The 19,632-nt window shown below is 47.2% G+C and overlaps 1 protein-coding gene across 1 annotated transcript in view; it reads left to right on the forward strand.

The window, feature by feature from the left end:
• Positions 1–19,632, forward strand: part of ARID1A (AT-rich interaction domain 1A) — a 102,678-nt gene that overhangs the window by 82,178 nt on the left and 868 nt on the right. The window contains exons 11-20 of the mRNA XM_056847642.1: positions 1,147–1,356; positions 2,510–2,714; positions 8,567–8,699; positions 9,350–9,522; positions 10,175–10,316; positions 11,164–11,289; positions 11,420–11,516; positions 13,858–14,728; positions 15,821–15,951; positions 17,469–19,632. The exon at positions 17,469–19,632 is cut by the window's right edge and continues 868 nt beyond it. Of these exons, the coding sequence (XP_056703620.1) occupies positions 1,147–1,356; positions 2,510–2,714; positions 8,567–8,699; positions 9,350–9,522; positions 10,175–10,316; positions 11,164–11,289; positions 11,420–11,516; positions 13,858–14,728; positions 15,821–15,951; positions 17,469–19,199 (3,819 nt within the window). The 3' untranslated portion in view covers positions 19,200–19,632. The remainder of the gene's footprint in view (positions 1–1,146; positions 1,357–2,509; positions 2,715–8,566; positions 8,700–9,349; positions 9,523–10,174; positions 10,317–11,163; positions 11,290–11,419; positions 11,517–13,857; positions 14,729–15,820; positions 15,952–17,468) is intronic.

Here is a 19,632-nt window from a genome sequence, read left to right on the forward strand (position 1 = left end):
ACACTCTCAGGCAACTGTGTTGTTGGCTAGAAGATGATGACTTCACAATAAAGCAGGCATTTCCCCTTACATTGGAGAGCCTATTCAAACTGTGGAATCCACCAGGAAGGATGAATTCTCTCAGATGTGGATCGTAATGGACCTGTCCTATCCCCTCAGGGCGATGCTTTATTCCGAAATAATCCTCTGAGTTATTTTTGTTGCTGTGCTTTTCTTCAGTTTCAGAACTGTGTGTGTAGATGTGTGTACCAAGTGTTGGAGTCATTCATCGAATCAGAGTTAGAAGGGACCACCAGGGTCATCTAGTCCAACCCACTGCACAATGCAGGAAATACATATCTACCTTCCCCTCACTCTATACCCAGGAGATGGCCAAGATGCCCTCCCTCTCATGATCTGCCTAAGATCATAGAATCAGCATTGCTGACAGATGGCCATCTAGTCTCTGCTTAAAAACCTCCAGGGAAGGAGAGTTCTCCACCTCCAGAGGAAAATGATAATTGAAGATATCTCAGTATGAACCTCTGTGGAATTAAAGCACAATGGACAATCAACTTTTTTTAAAGCTGGGAGCTCCAAAGAATTGGGCCCAACTGACAGTTGAGGCTGGTACAGATGACCCCAACACACACACGTGAACTCATCACGTGGGGAGGGCAGGCATGAACATGTTGGCCCCGCTCCATGTGATTGCTAAGTGATCTGCACTGGGCAAAAGCATCATGTGTAATGTGATGGTGCACAACTTTCAAGGGTCAGACCGCTTCAGCTACGGTAGTTTGCTACAATTTGGAAAGCTGAGTAGCTTGAACATATTTTCTGAGGTAGATTTTTATTTCAGATCTATTTTCAAAGAAGTTGCTTAAACCAAGGTTATACCCTGAGAGATGTATGAGTAAACAGCGTAACCCTGTTTGTAATGTTTGTATAGCTGATATTCATAAAGGTTGACATCCTCCCATATTTCCATAGTATCTTTGAACAGAAGCTACTGTGTATTGCAATGTAGGATGATGAAAGCTTTTCATTTTCCCCACGTTCTCTCTTTGCCTCATGAGATGATCCTGGAAGCATGACCATTCACAAGTTGCGTGTGAATGCTTTAATTGCTATGTGATTCTCTAGCATCCTTTTCCTCTGTTGTAGAAGTCCAACTCCTCTACTACCACAAATGAGAAGATTACTAAGTTATATGAGCTGGGTGGCGAGCCAGAGAGGAAGATGTGGGTAGATCGATATTTGTCCTTCACGGAAGAGAAAGCAATGGGCATGACTAATCTTCCAGCTGTAGGCCGGAAACCCCTGGACCTGTATCGGCTCTATATCTCAGTGAAGGAGATTGGAGGACTGACTCAAGTAAGTGATCTGAGGGACCTATCTATTCATGTGGCATGTAGTCTTTTTCTGTGGCTCTCCTAAGATGGTACACAACTGTATGTAGATTCTGAACTCGAATCTGATAAACAGTACTTAATTCATGTATTCCTGGTACACATAAGAAATTTTTTTAAGTTTCTCGAGTTGAAGAGAGTCATCGCTGTTTGTAATGTGGTCTACCAAGATTCAATTTATTTATATCCCTTCATCTAGCTTGGTCCTGACCTGGATAGCCCCAGGCTAGCCTGATCTCATCAGATCTCAGAAACAGGGTCGGCCCTGGTTAGAATTTGGATGGGCAACCTCCAAGGACTACCAGGGTCGTGATGAGGAGGCAGGCAATGGCAAACCACTTCTGAACGTGTCTTGCCTTGAGAACCCCACCAGGGGTCGCCATAACTCAGCTGTGACTTGATGGCGCGCGGACACACACGCGCCCGCACACACACACACATATCCAGCTTGGGGGACATTACTATTTTTCATACCCATCCTTTAATGTTGCATGTGAGTATTGCTTGTGGATTGCTACGATACAGAACCCACTCCTGTTTAACAGGCATCCGTAGCTTTGCTCCTTCTCTAAGTTTTCTTTAAACTTATTTTAACTTCACGGCCTGGTACCCCAAACACAAGATAAACAACGAACGAAGGACTGGCTCAGGGAGGATACCTCTCTTTGTAAGAATTAAGAGTTTATGAATTTTAATTAATGCCTCTGGTAACCAGGGAAGAGGCTACTAACAAAGCTTTTGCCTCGCTCCTAACCTATAGCTTTTAGCTAGAGGTGGATTGCGAAGTTCAGTTCTCTCCAGTATAATAAAGGAAGGATTCTCACTGAAATATCCACTGAAATCTTTCAGAGGTGACTTGATAAGGTCTTTGGGTTTCTTACTTTTGTCGGCATATTATTTGTCACAAACTTGTGATTACTTGGTATTTACTTACCCCTTAGGATGAATGCATAAATTTCTTAATGTTTTTCTTTCAATACCCTTGTTGGGAGGAAAATCTCTGAATTTATACCGAGGAGCTTCCTTTGTTAGCCAAAATCCTAGTTGGGAAGCGCTTTCCCCCGTAGCACCTTTTGGGACCTGGATTTGAAAAGCTGGCCTTTCTGGCTTTTGTGCAGGTTAACAAAAACAAGAAATGGCGCGAGTTAGCCACCAATTTGAACGTGGGCACCTCTAGCAGCGCAGCTAGCTCCCTGAAGAAGCAGTACATCCAGTGTCTCTATGCCTTTGAGTGCAAGATTGAGCGAGGTGAAGACCCTCCTCCAGACATCTTTTCTACTGATTCAAAGAAGTCGCAGCCCAAAATACAGCCTCCATCTCCGGGTGAGTAGACTTTGACTCTTGAAGCCGGGTGTGTAGTCTGCTCGCCCTGTGTTATGTCAGTGTCTAATAGACCATACAGTCCCTTTGAAGAGATCCCAGCTGGTCAAGAAGACACTGTATTTCTGTCATAAAGTAGGATACCGTACCAACCTTAGATAATTTGGAAGTGTCCCTGTATAATCCCTTTTTGAGTTCTGTAAACTAATGTATGGGAACTGGAGACAGCCTCTGCCAGCTCCTGATAAAGCTGCACTTTCAGAAAAAAATAACAATGTGCTACGCTGACAGGTAGGCATTCAGATGTGAACTGAGGTGGCAGGGTATTTTGTTGGTTTTTCTTTCCATGGTCAGTTTTTTAGCATCTGCCTGTGTGCTGACTACTTAAAAAAATGAGAGATCGGTAATGTAACATTTACTAATTTAGAATAATGGGATTTGTGGTGGCTTGGATGCTGATTGATAACCAGAATCACTGTGGCTCTTTAGTTTGACCAAAATTGTGTCTCGTCAAGATAACAAAGGACTTAACAGAACTGTTTTTGACCTCTGTAAGGCATTCCTTATGTTAGAGGCACAGCGTTCAGCTGTCATTGTAAGCCAGAGTTAAACTCCAGTTTGCTGTACCAAGCATAAATGTGGCTCCTTTTTACAGGTGAGCTCCCATTGCTCTTCCTCTCCAGAGCAGGAAAACAAACTCCCGGTTGCCCGCAGTTCCCAAATGCAGGCGTCTGGGTGATCTGGGGGTTGTTGGCTCCCCACAACCTTGGATTCTAAGCTAGGATTCAACCCTGCTTTAGAATCCTGATCCAGGCACCTGCATTCAGATGTCACGGGCAAGGGAGTGAGTTTGTTAGCTTTTTTGCACTTTGTTCAGGAAGGAAGGGGGGGGCACCAAGGCATGACACAAGCTAAGTTTGTGCCTTGTTGTGGCAACTTTGAGTTAAACTGGGGCTTAGCACAATGTCTGAATGGACCTATAGTGAGTTGTCCTTACATAAGAGATGGGCACTGGGGGTGGTGCTTTTTTAGCCCCATATGATAGTTGCAGACCTATATCATTGTCGTAGCATGAGCAAAATAAGGCCTGTGTACCAAAGGTCAAGCCTAGCTCCTTATTTGGTGTCCCCAGGTACATACCTAGCTGTGCCCTGTCTAGCTGTCAAACAAGGGCAACATTAACTGCGCTTAGTGGGTGGACTTTCCCCAGAAGCATCAAGTATGCAGAACATGGCTGTGTTTTTTGGAATCTTACAGTTGGATGGGACCACTAGGGTCATCTCGTCCAACCCCCTGCACAATGCAGGAAATTCACAACTACACCCCTAGTGACCCCTACTCTATGCCCAGAAGATGGCCAAGATGCCCTCCCTCTCGTAATCTGCCTAAGGTCATAGAATCATCATTGCTGACAAGTAGCCATCTAGCCTCTGCTTAAAAACCTCCAGGAAAGGAGCACTTACCACCTCCCGAGGAAGTCTGTTCCACTGAGGAACCGCTCTAACTGTTAGAAAATTCTTCCTAATGTCAAGACAGCAACTCTTTTGATTTAATTTCAACCCATTGGTTCTAGTGCGACCTTCTGGGGCAACAGAAAACAACTCGGCACCATCCTCTATATGACAGCCCTTCAAGTACTTGAAGATGGTTATCATATCTCAGTCTTCTCCTCTTCAGGCTAAACATACCCAGCTCCTTCAGCCTTTCCTCATAGGACTTTGTATCCAGACCCCTCACCATCTTTGTTGAAAGAGAATAGGAAGTGTCCTCACTTATTGGACAAGTAAACTCCTACTATATTATGCATGTGCTTCAGCAGTCTAGGTGTCTTGATGCCAGAAAAGCTCTAAGCAAGTCAGTTCTTGTTGCTGATTTGCCCCCCACCTTTTTTGCAGTGGAATGCTCTTCTTAAGGTGAAATTGGCACTTCTGTTAGAACAAAAGTGCTCTATTGCAGCAGTTTCTTTAGTTTTTGCATCCCAGATAGTGTTAGTCAATCCTTGTGTTGCTGGACTTTGAAATTTTTGTCTTTTGAAATTCTGCTTACTTTCTGTAGTGCTTGTGAAAAAACCCAGCTCTTGTGGGGGTCGCACTTTTTTTTTTTGGACTGCCGTATATTTTCCTCTTGAGGAGTCGGTCTCTGCCTTCCACTGGCCCGCTGCCTTAATTCTGGGTTTCAGATTTGCAAAGAGATTTGAGCAACTGTGCTTTCCAAATAGGCACATCTTTGCTCTCGCGGTCATGAATTGGCAAAGCACTGAAGACTTGGGTGATCTGGGGGTTATATGCTGCGGAGGACTGCACAAAATATTGTATTTGGAGACAGCCGTCCCGAAAAGATGGCATGGGAGAAAATATTCAGGGGTGGCTTGTGAGACAAGGGTGGCATCTGACAGAATCCGTCAGGTATTGGCAAAATCACATCAATGTTGGCCAAACTAAATGAATGTATAGTATACAACATAGATAAGCGAATGAAGGTTAAATAACTAATACCCTGTATTGTCAACAAAAATTAATGGTTTTATATAAGGTTCGTGGCACAATCAGAATTACATTATGCAGATAATTGTAATGCTTATAGTCCATCAATTTCAAGATCTATTTCAAGATGGACTTATAGATCTTTTGTAATTTTGATTGTGCCACGAACCTTATATAAAGCCATTTATTTTTGTTGACATTACAGCACATTAGTATTTAACCTTCATTACCTTATATATGCTGTATACTATACATTCATTTAGCTTGGCCAGCGTTGCTGTGATTTTGCCAAGAATCTGTCAGGTAGCAAAATTCCTCTGTCCATGCCCTTTTAGAAGAGGCTTCAAAAGTTGGGCATCCAGCTGAAACCCTAATGTGTTTGGTGCCTGAACACTGGTGCTTACAAGCTATTACTAAATGCATTGGATGGGACTCAAAAGAGTTTGTCACTATTTGGTAGCAGTGGTATGCTTTCTTTGTGCCTGGTACAGCAGAGGCTGTGTTTGGTCTGTCATGTACTGTTCTGCCCCCTTCTCTTGCATAATCCAACAGATCCCATTCCGTTTCTCTCTGGAACTCCCTTTTGCGTTCAAATGATGGCTGCAGATGTACATCCTGAGTTAATTTAGTTGAGAAGAGGCAGGGCAGCAGCATTGTTTGACCCCCTCAAACTGTGCTAACTCATGTCTCCTGGGCAGTAAAATTTACTCTGAAGAGGTGTGGTGGCACGCAGAGCAAAGGATCAAGATGTGCGAGATCCCTCTCCTGCCCCCTTTGCAAATGAGGTGATGGTGATATACCGGCTAGGCATTCCTCTCCAAGGAGCAGTTTGGCCGCTGGTTTTAGGCTTTATACGTGACCACCGAAAGGTTCCATAAACTGGCTCTTGTGGCTGTAGCAAGCAGGCATCTTTCAGTTTTGAATGTTCTATTCTGCTTTAGCTCGACACAGCTTCTGTTGAAAGGCTAATGTATGTGGGTAGAGATGGCTGCTCTTTATTGGTTCTGTGCCGTCTCCACATGTTATGTGGGCAAAAGCTGCGATTGTCCGGAAGCAGCTTCCTTCCCTTTGACCCACGTACAGAGCATAGCTCGCATGGGGTGAGACTTGTGCGGTAGGCTCCGAACGCATTCTGAAGGAAATACATGGTGGGAAAACCTTGCTTTGCAGAATAGCTCAGGGGCTCCAAAGTAGGGCCAGCCACCAAAAACATCCTGCCGTATTTGCGGGTAAGATCTGCAAAGCCTCGATTCTGCCAACTTGCCCTCCTTTATAGTACTATTATATGAGCTCGTGGGTTAGCTCCTGCCTCCTGGACAGCTATGCCGTGCCCTTCCTCTCCCCCCCCTTCCCCCTCTCCGCTTTTTCGCACTTGTGGTTATAAATGAATTGCAACATGTGCCCTGGGAAGCGCAGCCAGCTTAGGCTTGAATTCACACTGTATGGAATTGGCACCCCTCCAGCAGTTTGTAAATTTGTTGAGTGGGGAGGGCCGGCAGGGGATGGGGTGGGGGGACGGGCAACAAATGGCAGGGCTGGCAGGGGACGTCTCAGAAACCTCTTCCTGCTGATGTCAGTGTATCAGAATGCGGCGCGGACTTCGGCTCGCCGGATTCCCAGGGGAACGGAATGGAGCTGAAAGGCTAATGAATGGGGGGGAAAGGGGTGTGGGGGAGGGGTTATGAATGAAGTGCCCTGCTGGGCCCCGCCTCTGCCCTTCCTTCTATGGAGATGTCCCCAGACTGGGAGGGGAGCGGCGGCGGGGAGCTGAGGGAGAGGGAGCCAGGAAGGTGGGGTGTAAACAAACATGACCTGTAGGTGACCTCCAGAGGATTTTAATGAATAGCTGAAATGACTCATCAACTTGCGAGGCTGACGCCAGGAGATATCGGTTGCCGAAACTGGTAACTAATGGAAACCTTAATTAAGAGCGTGGCTCTTTTCTCTCACTCGGAGGGTACGCGTGGACCTGAGAGATGGCATCAAGGCCAGCAGGAACCCGCGGGCTCTCCGTTTGGCCTATGGTGATTTTCAGCAGAGTCTTCCCAAAGGGCTCCATGTCCAAAGGAGTCACTTGCTCCCTGTATTGGGGGAGTTCAGTGGAGAGCCAGCATGGTGTAGTGGTTAAGAGTGGTGGTTTGGAGCGTTGGACTCTAATCTGGAGGACCAGGCTTGATTCCCCACTGCTCCACATGAAGCCAGCTGGGTGACCTTGGGCTAGTCACAGCTCTCTTCGAGTTCTCTCAGCCCCACCTTCCTCACAGGGTGTATGTTGTAGGGAGGGGAAGGGAAAGTGATTGTAAGCCGGTTTGATTCTCCCTTAAGTGGTTGAGAAAGTCGGCATATAAAAATCGACTCTTCAGTGAAGTGGGAAGCCTGCAATAGGGATGGCATGTGCTGTGTGTTTAGAGTGGGACTCCAGAGCCCCACTGGTAAGAGGTGCCAAAAAATTACCTTCTATTCAGAATTTGAGTCCAGTAGTGCCTTAAAGACCAACAACATGTTCCAGGTTGTACGTTTTCATGAGCCAAGGCTCATTTTGTCAGATATTCCATCAGGTGTTGGACCAAGTGTGCTTTGAAAACTTATACCCTGGAAATTTTTTGTTAACCTTTAAGGTGCTCCTAGACTTGAATTTTTGTTCTGCTGCTACAGATTAACACAGCTACCCACCTGAAACTCTTGTACCCTTCCTTGCCTTGCCCCATGGCACAGAGTGGTAAGCTGCAGTACTGCAGTCGAAGCTCTGCTCACGACCGGAGTTTGATCCCGATGGAAGTTGGTTTCAGGTAGCCGGCTCAAGGTTGACTCAGCCTTCCATCCTTCCGAGGTCGGTAAAATGAGGACCCAGCTTGCTGGGGGTAAAGTGTAGACGACTGGGGAAGGCAGTGGCAAACCACCCCGTAAACAGAGTCTGCCTAGTAAACATTGTGATGTGACGTCACCCCATGGGTCAGGAATGACCCCGTGCTTGCACAAGGGACTACATTTACCTTTTTACCTTGCATAGAGGAGGGATCACAACCGGGTACCACCTTTTTCTCTAAAAGGTACTGTCCAACATGTTGCTTCTCTCTAAGACACATCAGTTTGTGCATAACGTGATGCCTTTCCAGCGACATTTTGGAACATCTAGGTGCGTGGCCAAATACAGGCAGGGTAGCCTAGAGGCCATTCTGGCAGATGGAAAACATGTTAATTCTAAAATATCCCAAGCCCTTTTTTAATATGCTCGCTGTAGAGAGTTGCAGAATTGGGGTGGGTGTTATTCTTCTCAGCTTGGGCGCCTTTCATACCTGAGTTTGCAGTATTGAGGCCCTTTAGAATATTCTATCTACCGTAGAGCTGCTGACGCTTCTTATCTCCTTGCAGCGGGTTCAGGTTCCATGCAGGGTCCACAGACACCTCAGTCCACCAGTAGCTCTATGGCAGAAGGAGGAGACCTGAAGCCCCCAACTCCTGCATCGACACCACATAGTCAAATGCCCCCTTTGCCAGGCATCAGGTATGGTACAGTTTCATTTCTGCTGCTGACCAAAACAACAACAGCTGTGCCCAGCCACAGCCTTGTGAATAGGGAAGGGCCGTGGCTCAGTAGTAGAGCATCTGCTTGGCATGGAGAAGGTCCGAGGTTCAATCCTCGGCACCTCCAGTTAAAGGGACTAGGCAAGAAGGTGATGCGAAAGACCTCGTGGAGAGCCAGCGTGGTGTGGTGGTTTGGAGTGGTGGACTCTGATCTGGAGAACTGGGTTTGATTCCCCACTCCTTCACATGAGCATCGGAGTCTAATCTGGTGAACTGGATTAGCTCCCCATTCCTACACGTGAAGCCAGCTGGGTGACCTTGGGCTAGTCACACTCTCAGTCCCACCTATCTCACAGTGGTGTCTTGTGGAGAGGGGAAGGGAAGGTGATTGTAAGCCGGTTTGATTCTCCCTTAAGTGGTAGAGAAAGTTGGCATATAAAAACCAACTCTTCTCTCTACCTGAGACCCTGGAGAGCCACTGCCGATCTGAGTAGACAATACTGACTTTGATGGGTCGAGGGTCTGATTCAGTATAAGGCAGCTTCACGCATGTTCACGTGTGTCTGTTAGCAAAGGCACTGGTGTGTGACGTTTTGTCTAAAATACTCTCCCTTCCCTTTGTTGAATCAGGAGTAACTCCGTAGGTCTTCAGGACGCCTTTCCCGATGGCAGCGACCCCACTTTCCAGAAGAGGAACTCCATGACTCCAAATCCAGGGTACCAGCCCAGCATGAACACTTCCGACATGATGGGCCGCATGTCCTATGAGCCAAATAAGGATCCATATGGCAGTATGAGAAAAGGTGACGATAGCTTTTGTACTTTCAGCACACGGCCATTGATGCTTGCCAAGTCCCCTAACCCTGTGAAAGAGGGGGCTTTGGAAATATAAAGTTGTAGTCACTTGCCATCAAGCAGTGAATCATAGAGTTGGAAGGGACCACCAGGGTCATCTAGTCCAACCCCCTGCACAATGCAGGAAATTCACAACTACCTCCCCTCCCACACCCCCAGTGACCCCTACTCCATGCCCAGAAGATGGCCAAGATGCCCTCCCTCACGTGATCTGCCTAAGGTCATAGACTCAGCATTGCTGACAGATGGCCATCTACCCTCTGCTTAAAAATCTCCAGGGAAGGAGAGCTCACCACCTCCCGAGGAAGCCTGTTCCACTGAGGAACTGCTCTAACTGTTAGAAAATTCTTCCTAATATCTAGACAAAAACACTTTTGATTTAATTTCAACCCGTTGGTTCTGGTCCTACCTTCTGGGGCAACAGAAAACAACTCCGCACCATCCTCTATATGACAGCCCTTCAAGTATCTGAAGATGGTTATCATATCATAAGGCAGTGGAGCTGCCTTATTTATTTATCTCTTCCAGAAGCTAAGTGAGAACTCCTCTTTCCTCTTTATGGGTTTTCTGTTCTGATCATTTTTCTTTCTCCACTTCCAGGAAGTGATCCCTTTATGTCCTCAGGGCAGGGCCCTAACACTGGTATGGCCGACCCTTATAATCGTGCTACCGGTCCAGGGATGAGTAACATGGCTATGGGGCAGAGGCAACATTATCCTTATAGCCCATATGACAAAGTGAGGTGAGTCCTTGTGTCTGCCTGATCCCATACTGGCTGAACCCAAGTAATTCCTACTTTATGCATGAAAGTTACTCAGTGTGCCTCTTTAATTCTGAAATGTCAGTTTGTACATGATTTGTGTGTGCTGGAATTGAGGTTGGGGGTATGAAGAGCCAGGGTAGTGTCAGGATGTCTGTTTTGGGTAACCAGACAACTGAAAGGATTGTGCTTGGGGAGTATGACTGGAGGCTATGATAGATTGGAATCTTGCCCTGGACACAGGAATTTTGTACAAACTGCGCCTAGATTTGTCAAGACTCATAGAACTATAAAATAGGTTTAGAACTGTTGAAGGAAGTCAGCATTTGTACGGTATGCGTAAATTGTACACGGACTGCAAGCAAAGACAACTTTCTGTTTCAAACACAAACATAGACCTTTATTGGCATAATTATGATTTCATGATAATAAATCCATATAAAATACACTAAAAGTACAATATAGTTTGGACGGATTTAATAAAGTTCCACATAAGCTAAAATATTATAAGATAGACTAATTAAAAGCAGTTTTAATCTTAAGCACTTCTGCGAGATATTGGGCCACCGTCTTAGTTATTTCAGGGATCGAATCGTTCAAAAGAAACTGACATTTAAGATCATTATTCAAAAATCTTTTGGTAGCTAATAAAGTAGATAGCAATCTTTCCCACAGACATTCATAAAGAGGACATTCTAAAATATGATCAATGGTGTCAATAGAGTTAGAGTTGCAAGAGACGTTTATGCTTTGGAATCTGGGATTAAACTTTCTGATATGCTGTTCATTTCAAGCTGTTACCTTTAAGTATGATGCCTCTTTTCTGTAGGACTGAAGCAGGAATGGGACCTGAAGCCAACTTAGGCAGTGGAATTCCCCAGCCCAACATCATGCCTTCCACTCCTGATTCTGGGATGTATTCTCCCAGCCGCTATCCGCAGCAGCAGCAGCAGCGGTAAGTGCCAATGTGGCTTCCCTCCCTCCAGGAATGTCCGTTACATCAACAGTGCTCCCCCTCCCAAGGTGAACGTTATGGTTATTCTGTGCATCTGGGCAGCAAAAGTAATAGTTTGCTCTTTCTACAGACATGATTCCTATGGCAATCAATTTTCCACTCAAGGTACATCCTCTGGCAGCCCTTTTCCAACCCAACAAACCACCCTGTATCAACCACAACAGCAGGTGAGCTTCTGAAGATTTTGAAGTAATAGAGAGTGTGATGAGAAATTGCAAGGGAAGTGACCGGTTTGGGGAGGGGGGATGGCTCCTTTTAGCAGAGGGCGTGGTTTGATGATTTTGTGGGTGTGGCGGAGGGCTTTCGGAATCTCCCAGTCTTGAAGAAACTTGTATGAGTATTGCAGACCTGTGGAAATGTAGGCTTAATCGGGCTTTGACCGGCTTGACTTGTGCTGTGGGGTTTTGCAGGAGGAACAAAACACATTCGTGCTAGATAAAGGTTTTTGTGTTGTTTGAGGAGGAAGTTCATATTCTGGAATTTTTTGCAGTTATGAATGTAGCTGAGAAAAGTTAAATCTTCGTACGGTGATGCTCATGTAGGTGACAGTCTCCCCCCACCCCAAGCTGGTGAAATACTGCCTTGTACAGACATTGGTTCTCAAGACATTTGGAGTAGGACCACTTCTAAGCTTCCTGCAGTTTTCAGGTCCTGCTTGCAAAGTAGCCTCACGCTCCTTTCCCCCCTCCCCAACATAAAAACCTGGAGTTTAGCATCATTTAACGCTAAACAAGTTTATATTTTAATTTTCTAATGTTTAGTGTTTATAGTATTACTGAACAACAGGCAGTGCAGAATGGCCCTGCAGTACATTTTGCAGGGGAAAGTTTGCCGCTAAGCCTTCCAAAGCTGCCTCCTCCCAGCTCACTCTCTTATGCCTCCTTTTTCCAAGCTGTATGACCTACCTATCGGAAAATCACAAGCCACTTCTGTGTCCTGACCCACAGTTTGAGAACTACTGCCTATAGACAGCCATCATGATGTCTCTTTCCCTTCCTTGGTGGTATTCCATTATTTACCTCTGCCACGAAAGGAATAAAATATTGTTACCTTTCATTTGGATGTTACAGTTGCAAACCTGGTCTGTATGCAAAAATCCAATAATTTTGTTAATCCTCAATCTTTGTGTTAAGAATTCAACACAACACAAGCCTTTATTGTCATATAAAAGGAAGAACATACATTTGGGTAAAACTGAGTACAAATAAGCAAAATTGGATAAAACCATCCCAAATCAGCCATTAAGGAAAGCTGGATATTGGTTTGATAAACACCCACAGGCCTTGTTTTGTTGGCAGGAGGGACCTTTCTTGTTTGTGGCCTAATTCTGCCATCATGGCTTCCCAAAGAACACTTTATCATAAAGGATGTTAGTGCTCTGAAGGAGTGTCACCGTCATGTGCCTATGGTTCTGTTTTTCCCATTTCTGAGGTGATCGTAGCAAGCATTGGTGGGCAAGGCTTCTGAGCATAAGAATAATTTACTTCACGGTGGCACAGTCAGCCAAACTTGGATCCAGCTTCCAGTCTGAATCCTAAGACAATGCTTTGTATGGTTGGCCCTCCTGATACATGAAAGGAACCGTGTCTGTCTCTAGAGCCAGGGGTCCCCAACCTTTTTGAGCCTGCGGGCACATTTGGAATTCTGACCCAGCACACTGGGCTCGGCAACAAAATGGCTGCCGCAGTAGCGGAGCCAGCCACAAAATGATTGCCGCAGCTTAACTTCAGTAACACAGTGTAGATCCTTGTGCTATGGTGGCAGCTGCTGTCAAAGCAACATTTAAAAAAATCTGCACAGCCAATCAGAAGCCTTGCTGGGCAAAAGCCCTAACCAGCCCCACCCACTTCCTATATCACTTGGCAGGCACCAGAAAAGGTGCCATGGCGCTCACGGGCACCACACTTGGGACCCCTGCTCTAGAGCTTTGAAATACTCCTGAATGCAGGAAGAGAAGCGCAATATAAGATTCCCCCCACCCACCCCAGGGTGCTCTACCGTATACCTCTTCCACCCTGGCCATTAAATATACATACATAATATACATATAAACTGAGGCTGTCATAATTTGGTCACATGAGAAGGCTAGAGTCACTGGAAAAGACAATCATGCTAGGAAAAGTTGAGGGCAGCAGGAAAAGAGGATTGACAAGAGATGGATTGACTCTATAAAGGAAGCCATGGCCCTCAATTTGCAAGACCTGAGCAAGGCTGTTAAGGATAAGATTTTGGAGGACATCGATTCATAGGGTTGCCATGAGTCGGAAGCGACTTGATGGCACTTAACACACACAATATACATTTACAGAGGAGAGTACAGCTGATTGTTTTTTGGTTCAAAGGGAGAACCCACACCAAAGCCTCCTAGTACCTAACAGAGCCCTTCTTTAGAGAGCGACAGGAAATTGCTAGAGTTTTTGTATGCTTTGTAAAAAAGGAAATCCCTGCCTGCCTTTATCCTGAAAAGAGAGCTGCTTACAAACGGCTGTCACTCCCCCCTTTTTCCAGAATTACAAACGGCCAATGGACGGCAACTACGGGCCCCCAGCCAAAAGACACGAAGGGGAGATGTACAGCGTATCGTACAGCACAGGACAGGGCCAAGCCCAGCAGCAGCTGCCTCCGGCACAGACGCAGCAACCAAGCCAGCCACAAACTGCTCAGCCTTCCCCGCAGCAAGAAATGTTCAACCAGTATGGAAGTACATACTCTGCCACTGACCGCCGGCCCGGCGGGCCGCAGAACCAGTTCCCATTCCAGTTTGGCCGAGACCGGGTCTCTGCTCCGCCGGGCTCCAGCACGCAGCAGAGCATGCCGCCTCAGATGATGGGCGGTCCCGTTCAGTCCGCTCCCGAGGGCCCTCAGCAGGGCACTATGTGGCAAGGGCGTAACGAGATGGGCTACGGCTACCCCAACCGGCAGAGCCCAGGCTCTGCGCCGCAAGGGCCGGCGTACCACGGAGTGAACCGAACAGACGAAATGCTACACCCGGACCAGAGGGTGAATCACGAGGGGCCGTGGCCTTCTCATGGGAACCGTCAGCCTCCGTATGGTCCCTCTGCCCCCGTGCCCCCCATGACGAGGCCGCCGCAGCCAAACTACCAGACCCCGCCTAGCATGCAGAATCACATTCCTCAGGTATCTAGTCCAGCACCTCTTTCCAGGCCGGTGGAAAACCGCACCTCTCCGAGCAAATCTCCGTTTCTGCACTCGGGAATGAAAATGCAGAAGGCCGGTCCGCCGGTCCCTGCCTCGCATATAACACCAGCAGCCGTACAACCTCCTATGATACGACGGGACATCACATTCCCACCCGGGTCCGTGGAAGCTACGCAACCTGTGCTGAAGCAAAGGCGGCGCCTGACCACAAAAGATATTGGTAATTTCTAAGCTCTTGCTCCACCTCCCCCACCTTGTGTTGTCTGGCAGGGTAGCGTCATTCTGCTGGCGTCTCGCTGAAGCATCACATCAAAGAAAAAAGGGGCCCACAAACAAATTCTGACAGCTGGGAAATAGATTGTTGATGATGATCTGGTAGTATTCTAGGGGGTGTTTGCATATACTAGGCATGATTCAGTACGTGGACTGCCTCCTCCCATTGTGCCCAGCCTTGCCAATTAAGATCTGCCTCACAAGTTCTGTCTGCACCATTCCCTTCAAGGGGCGAGGTGGGTGGACACTGAGGACAGGGCTTTTTCAGTAGGGGCGCATTGTTTTATGGAATGCTTTCCCCCCATCAGGCTTGCCTGGCATCTGAATTGCTCCCCTTTTAGGTGCCAGGCCAAAATATTTTCTGTTCGTCTATGCTTGTAATTAGATATTGATCTTTTGCCACCATTTTATAGGGCTCTTTTAGTCTGAAAACTGTTCTTTTGATTCTATAGGGAATTTCCCCTATGGAAAATGAGAGCACAGTGGAGATACCCTTGTGGGCTGGAATTACTGCAGGCATGCATAGTCCTCCACATCTAGCTGGACGGTCCCTGCTTCCTTCTGAATTTAGAAAGAATCATAGTATCATAAGAGTTGGAAGGGGCCATACAGGCCATCTAGTCCAACCCCCTGCTCACTGCAGGATCAGTCTAGAGCATCCCTGACAAGTGTTTGTCCAGCCTCTGCTTAAAGACTGCCAAGGAGGGGGAGCTCACCACCTCCCTAGGTAGCTGATCCCACAGTCGGACAACTCTGACTGTAAAAATTTTCCCCTAATATCCAGCCGGGACCTTTCCTCTCGCAATTTAAACCCATTATTGCGAGTCCTATCCTCTGCTGCCAACAGGAACAGCTCCCTGCCCTCCTCTAAGTGGCAGCCCTTCAAATACTTAAAGCAAGCCATCATGTCCCCCCTCAACCTCCTCTTCTCCAGCCTAAACATTCCCAACTCCCAAAGACGAATGAAGGGGTCATGTTCTGGGAGCTGTTCATGTTCTGGGAGCTGACGAGAGTCAAATGTGTTTTGCATTTGCGGCAGGAACGCCGGAAGCCTGGCGAGTGATGATGTCTCTGAAGTCTGGGTTATTGGCTGAGAGTACGTGGGCCTTAGATACCATCAACATCCTACTTTATGATGACAACAGCATCATGACCTTCAACCTCAGCCAGGTGGGTTGGACACCTTCTGGGAACAGGACTCAGAAGCAGGAAAATGGGCTTGGGAAGCAGTGTCAAGCTGTAAACTGTGTTATTAAGGCACAGAACAATGCTCTTCTGTCTAGGACCCTCGTGTGTTCTGCACAGTGTAGACTTCAGTGTCATGAGACTGTTTTAGTTTCTTCTGGTCTTTATTCCATGAGAAGATATGGGGTGAGGTTAACAGTAACCAAGCTGGAGGGTTTGAATGTCCTTCCTGGCTCTTCACCTCTTCCTATGAGTAGAAAAAACAAAATGAATTATTGCAAAGTAAGCAAAACTTGCATTATATACTATACTGTTCAAAAGAATTGAGCTTTTTTTTGGGTACAGATTTTTAAGTGGTGAATGTAATGTAGCCCTTGGCCCACTAGCTCTAGGGCTTTCCATTCACACGGATACATTGTGTGGAAACTCTAGGCAGTCGCATGCACAGCTGTCCTATCTGTGTGACAGTTCTCTGCAGTAGGTTATCTGCAGTTTTTGTGTATTACCTGGGTGGCGGCAGGGGGATCACAGAATGGTGAATTGCTTTCTTTTCCTTTTTAAATACTTTTATTTCCTTTAAGCTGGTATTTGACAAGGAGGCTTTTATTAAACTGTCTTGCTTTTATTAAACTGTCTTGCATCTGTGTTGCCTTTTGTGTGTGTTCAGTTTAACGTTTATACGAAGCCAGCTTGGTGTAGTGGTTAAGAGCGGTGGTTTGGAGAGGTGGACTCTGATCTGGAGAACTGGGTTTGATTCCCCACTCCTCCATGTGAGCGGTGGACGCTAATCTGGTGAACTGGATTTGTTTCCCCACTCCTACACGTGAAGCCAGCTGGGTGACCTTGGGCAAGTCACAGCTCTCGTAGAGCTCTCTCAGCCCCACTTACCTCACAGGGTGTCTGTTATGGGGAAGGGAAGGTGATTGTAAGCTGGTTTGATTCTTCCTTAAGTGGTAGAGAAAGTCGGCATATAAAAACCAACTCTTCTTCTTCTACCTTGTGCAATGGGAACATTGGTCACTCTAACCCAGTACTGTCCATGCAGCCATTAATGGTTCTCCCGAATATTCAGGTGTCTTTCCCAGCCCCGCTGCCCAAGTTCCTTTTAGTGGAGATACCAGGGATTGAACCTGCAGAGGATGTGCTGTGCTGTGTAGCCAAGGCCCCTCCCCAGTCCATTTCTCATTCTCACGCTAGCTACTAGTGAGATGAGAGCGTTATGTCAAACGGGGAATATTTGTATGCCTTGGTATCGTATGGATTTATAGAATAAAAAGCACCTGATTTTTATCTTGATGGAAAAATGTATTAACTGATCCTCTGATAAAAAAAATGCCTCTATAAATAATACAGACGGGTGGTATTCTAAGAAGTTGATAATAGTGATGGAATAGTCCTCTTTAGAAACTCTGCTACTAACTCTGCCCACCTACAATTGTGTACTATTGCATTGAGCTATTTTGCTCTCTTACGTGTATTTTTCCCTCACTTAAATCTTGCAGCTGCCAGGATTGTTGGAGCTTTTGGTGGAATATTTCCGACGTTGCCTGATTGAAATCTTTGGAATTCTGAAAGAATACGAGGTAGGAGATCCAGGGCAAAGAACATTATTGGATCCTGAAAGGTTCTGCAAGTCTTCAAGTCCCTCTCCTGAAGAGGGGGAGAAAGAGGAGCCTCAGAGCCCAAACTGTGCGGAAGAGGAGGAGGAGGAGGAAGAAGAGGAAGGGGAGGAAGAGGCTGCCTTCACAAATAAAGCTGCAGCGCCTCTAGAGAACAGCGAGGAGAAACTGGTCAGTAAGTTTGACAAGCTACCAGTCAAGATAGTGCAGAAGAATGACCCGTTTGTGGTAGATTATTCAGACAAGCTCGGCCGGGTCCAGGAGTTTGAGAGCGGGCTGCTGCACTGGCGGATTGGTGGGGGAGACACCACTGAACACATTCAGACCCACTTCGAGAGCAAAATGGAGCTGCCTCTGGCTCACAAGCGAGCTTCCTGCAGCTCCGTTTTGCGGAAACGATCCGTACCCGAGAGCAACCCGGTTGCCCAGGAGGGAGGGTCCCTTCCGTCTGATGGTCCTCCGGAGAAAAGGATAACAGCGACGATGGATGACATGCTTTCGGCACGGCCGGGTGCATTGGCAGAGGAGGAGGAGGCCAGGAACGTGGAGGCCGCGAAGGAGAGCAGTAAATTCCCATTCGGCATCAGTCCCGCGCAGAGCCACCGAAACATAAAAATATTGGAGGACGAGCCCCACAGTAAGGATGAGACACCTTTGTGTACTCTTCTGGACTGGCAGGACTCGCTGTCCAAACGCTGCATCTGCGTGTCAAACATCATCAGGAGTTTATCGTTTGTGCCAGGGAATGACTTTGAGATGTCCAAACACCCTGGCCTGCTGCTGATCCTCGGGAAGCTGATCCTTCTGCACCATAAGCATCCAGAACGCAAACAGGCCCCGCTGACCTACGAGAAGGAAGAGGAGCAGGACCAAGGGGTGAGCTGCAACAAGGTGGAGTGGTGGTGGGACTGCTTGGAGATCCTGCGTGAGAACACACTGGTCACGCTGGCCAACATCTCCGGGCAGCTGGACCTCTCGCCGTACCCAGAGAGCATCTGTTTGCCCATCCTGGACGGACTCCTCCACTGGGCCGTGTGTCCTTCTGCGGAAGCCCAAGATCCTTTCCCAACCCTGGGTCCTAACGCTGTCCTCTCGCCTCAGAGGTTGGTTTTAGAAACTCTCAGCAAACTCAGCATCCAGGACAACAACGTGGACCTGATCCTCGCAACGCCCCCCTTCAGTCGCTTGGAAAAACTCTATGGCACCATGGTGCGTTTCCTCAGTGACCGAAAGAACCCGGTTTGCCGGGAGATGGCTGTGGTACTACTGGCCAACTTGGCGCAGGGCGACAGCTTGGCAGCTAGGGCCATTGCCGTGCAGAAGGGCAGCATTGGCAACTTGTTAGGCTTTTTGGAGGACAGCCTGGCAGCTACTCAGTTTCAACAGAGCCAAGCCGGTTTGATGCACATGCAGAACCCTCCCTTTGAGCCGACGAGCATGGACATGATGCGCCGGGCGGCCCGGGCGCTGCTCGCCCTGGCCAAAGTGGACGAGAACCACTCCGAGTTCACGTTATACGAGTCACGGCTCTTGGACATCTCCGTGTCGCCCTTGATGAACTCGTTGGTCTCGCAAGTTATTTGTGACGTACTGTTTTTAATTGGCCAGTCATGACAGCCGTGGGATGCCTACTTACCCCCCCGTGTGTGTGTGTGTGAGTGGAGGACTTTAGAAAACTGATTGTTGCCCCTTTATTTATGCAAAACCACCTCAGAATCCACCGTCTGCCCTGCGCTGTCCTGCTTCTACCTTGGGGAAAAGATGTCCCCCCCTTCCCCTTCAGATCTGTCCTAAGCCCCTGTTCAAAGGAGACAAAGCTCTGCCTACATTTAAAAAAAAGACTTTTTTATTTTAACCAAAGTTACTGTCGTTTACAGTGAGTTTGGGGAAAAAAACCAACTTTGCCCTGTTTATCGCATCGACAGGCGCTACTTTCATAACTGTTTTTAAATGGTAAACTCTGAAGGACAAAAAAAAGTGACTGCTGAACTCTTTGTGTGGTTTATCGTTGTACATTCACAATCTTGCAGGAACCAAGAAGCTACCA

The sequence above is a fragment of the Euleptes europaea genome, chromosome 3 (genome assembly GCF_029931775.1).
Source record: "Euleptes europaea isolate rEulEur1 chromosome 3, rEulEur1.hap1, whole genome shotgun sequence".
Taxonomy (NCBI): Eukaryota; Metazoa; Chordata; class Lepidosauria; order Squamata; family Sphaerodactylidae; genus Euleptes; species Euleptes europaea.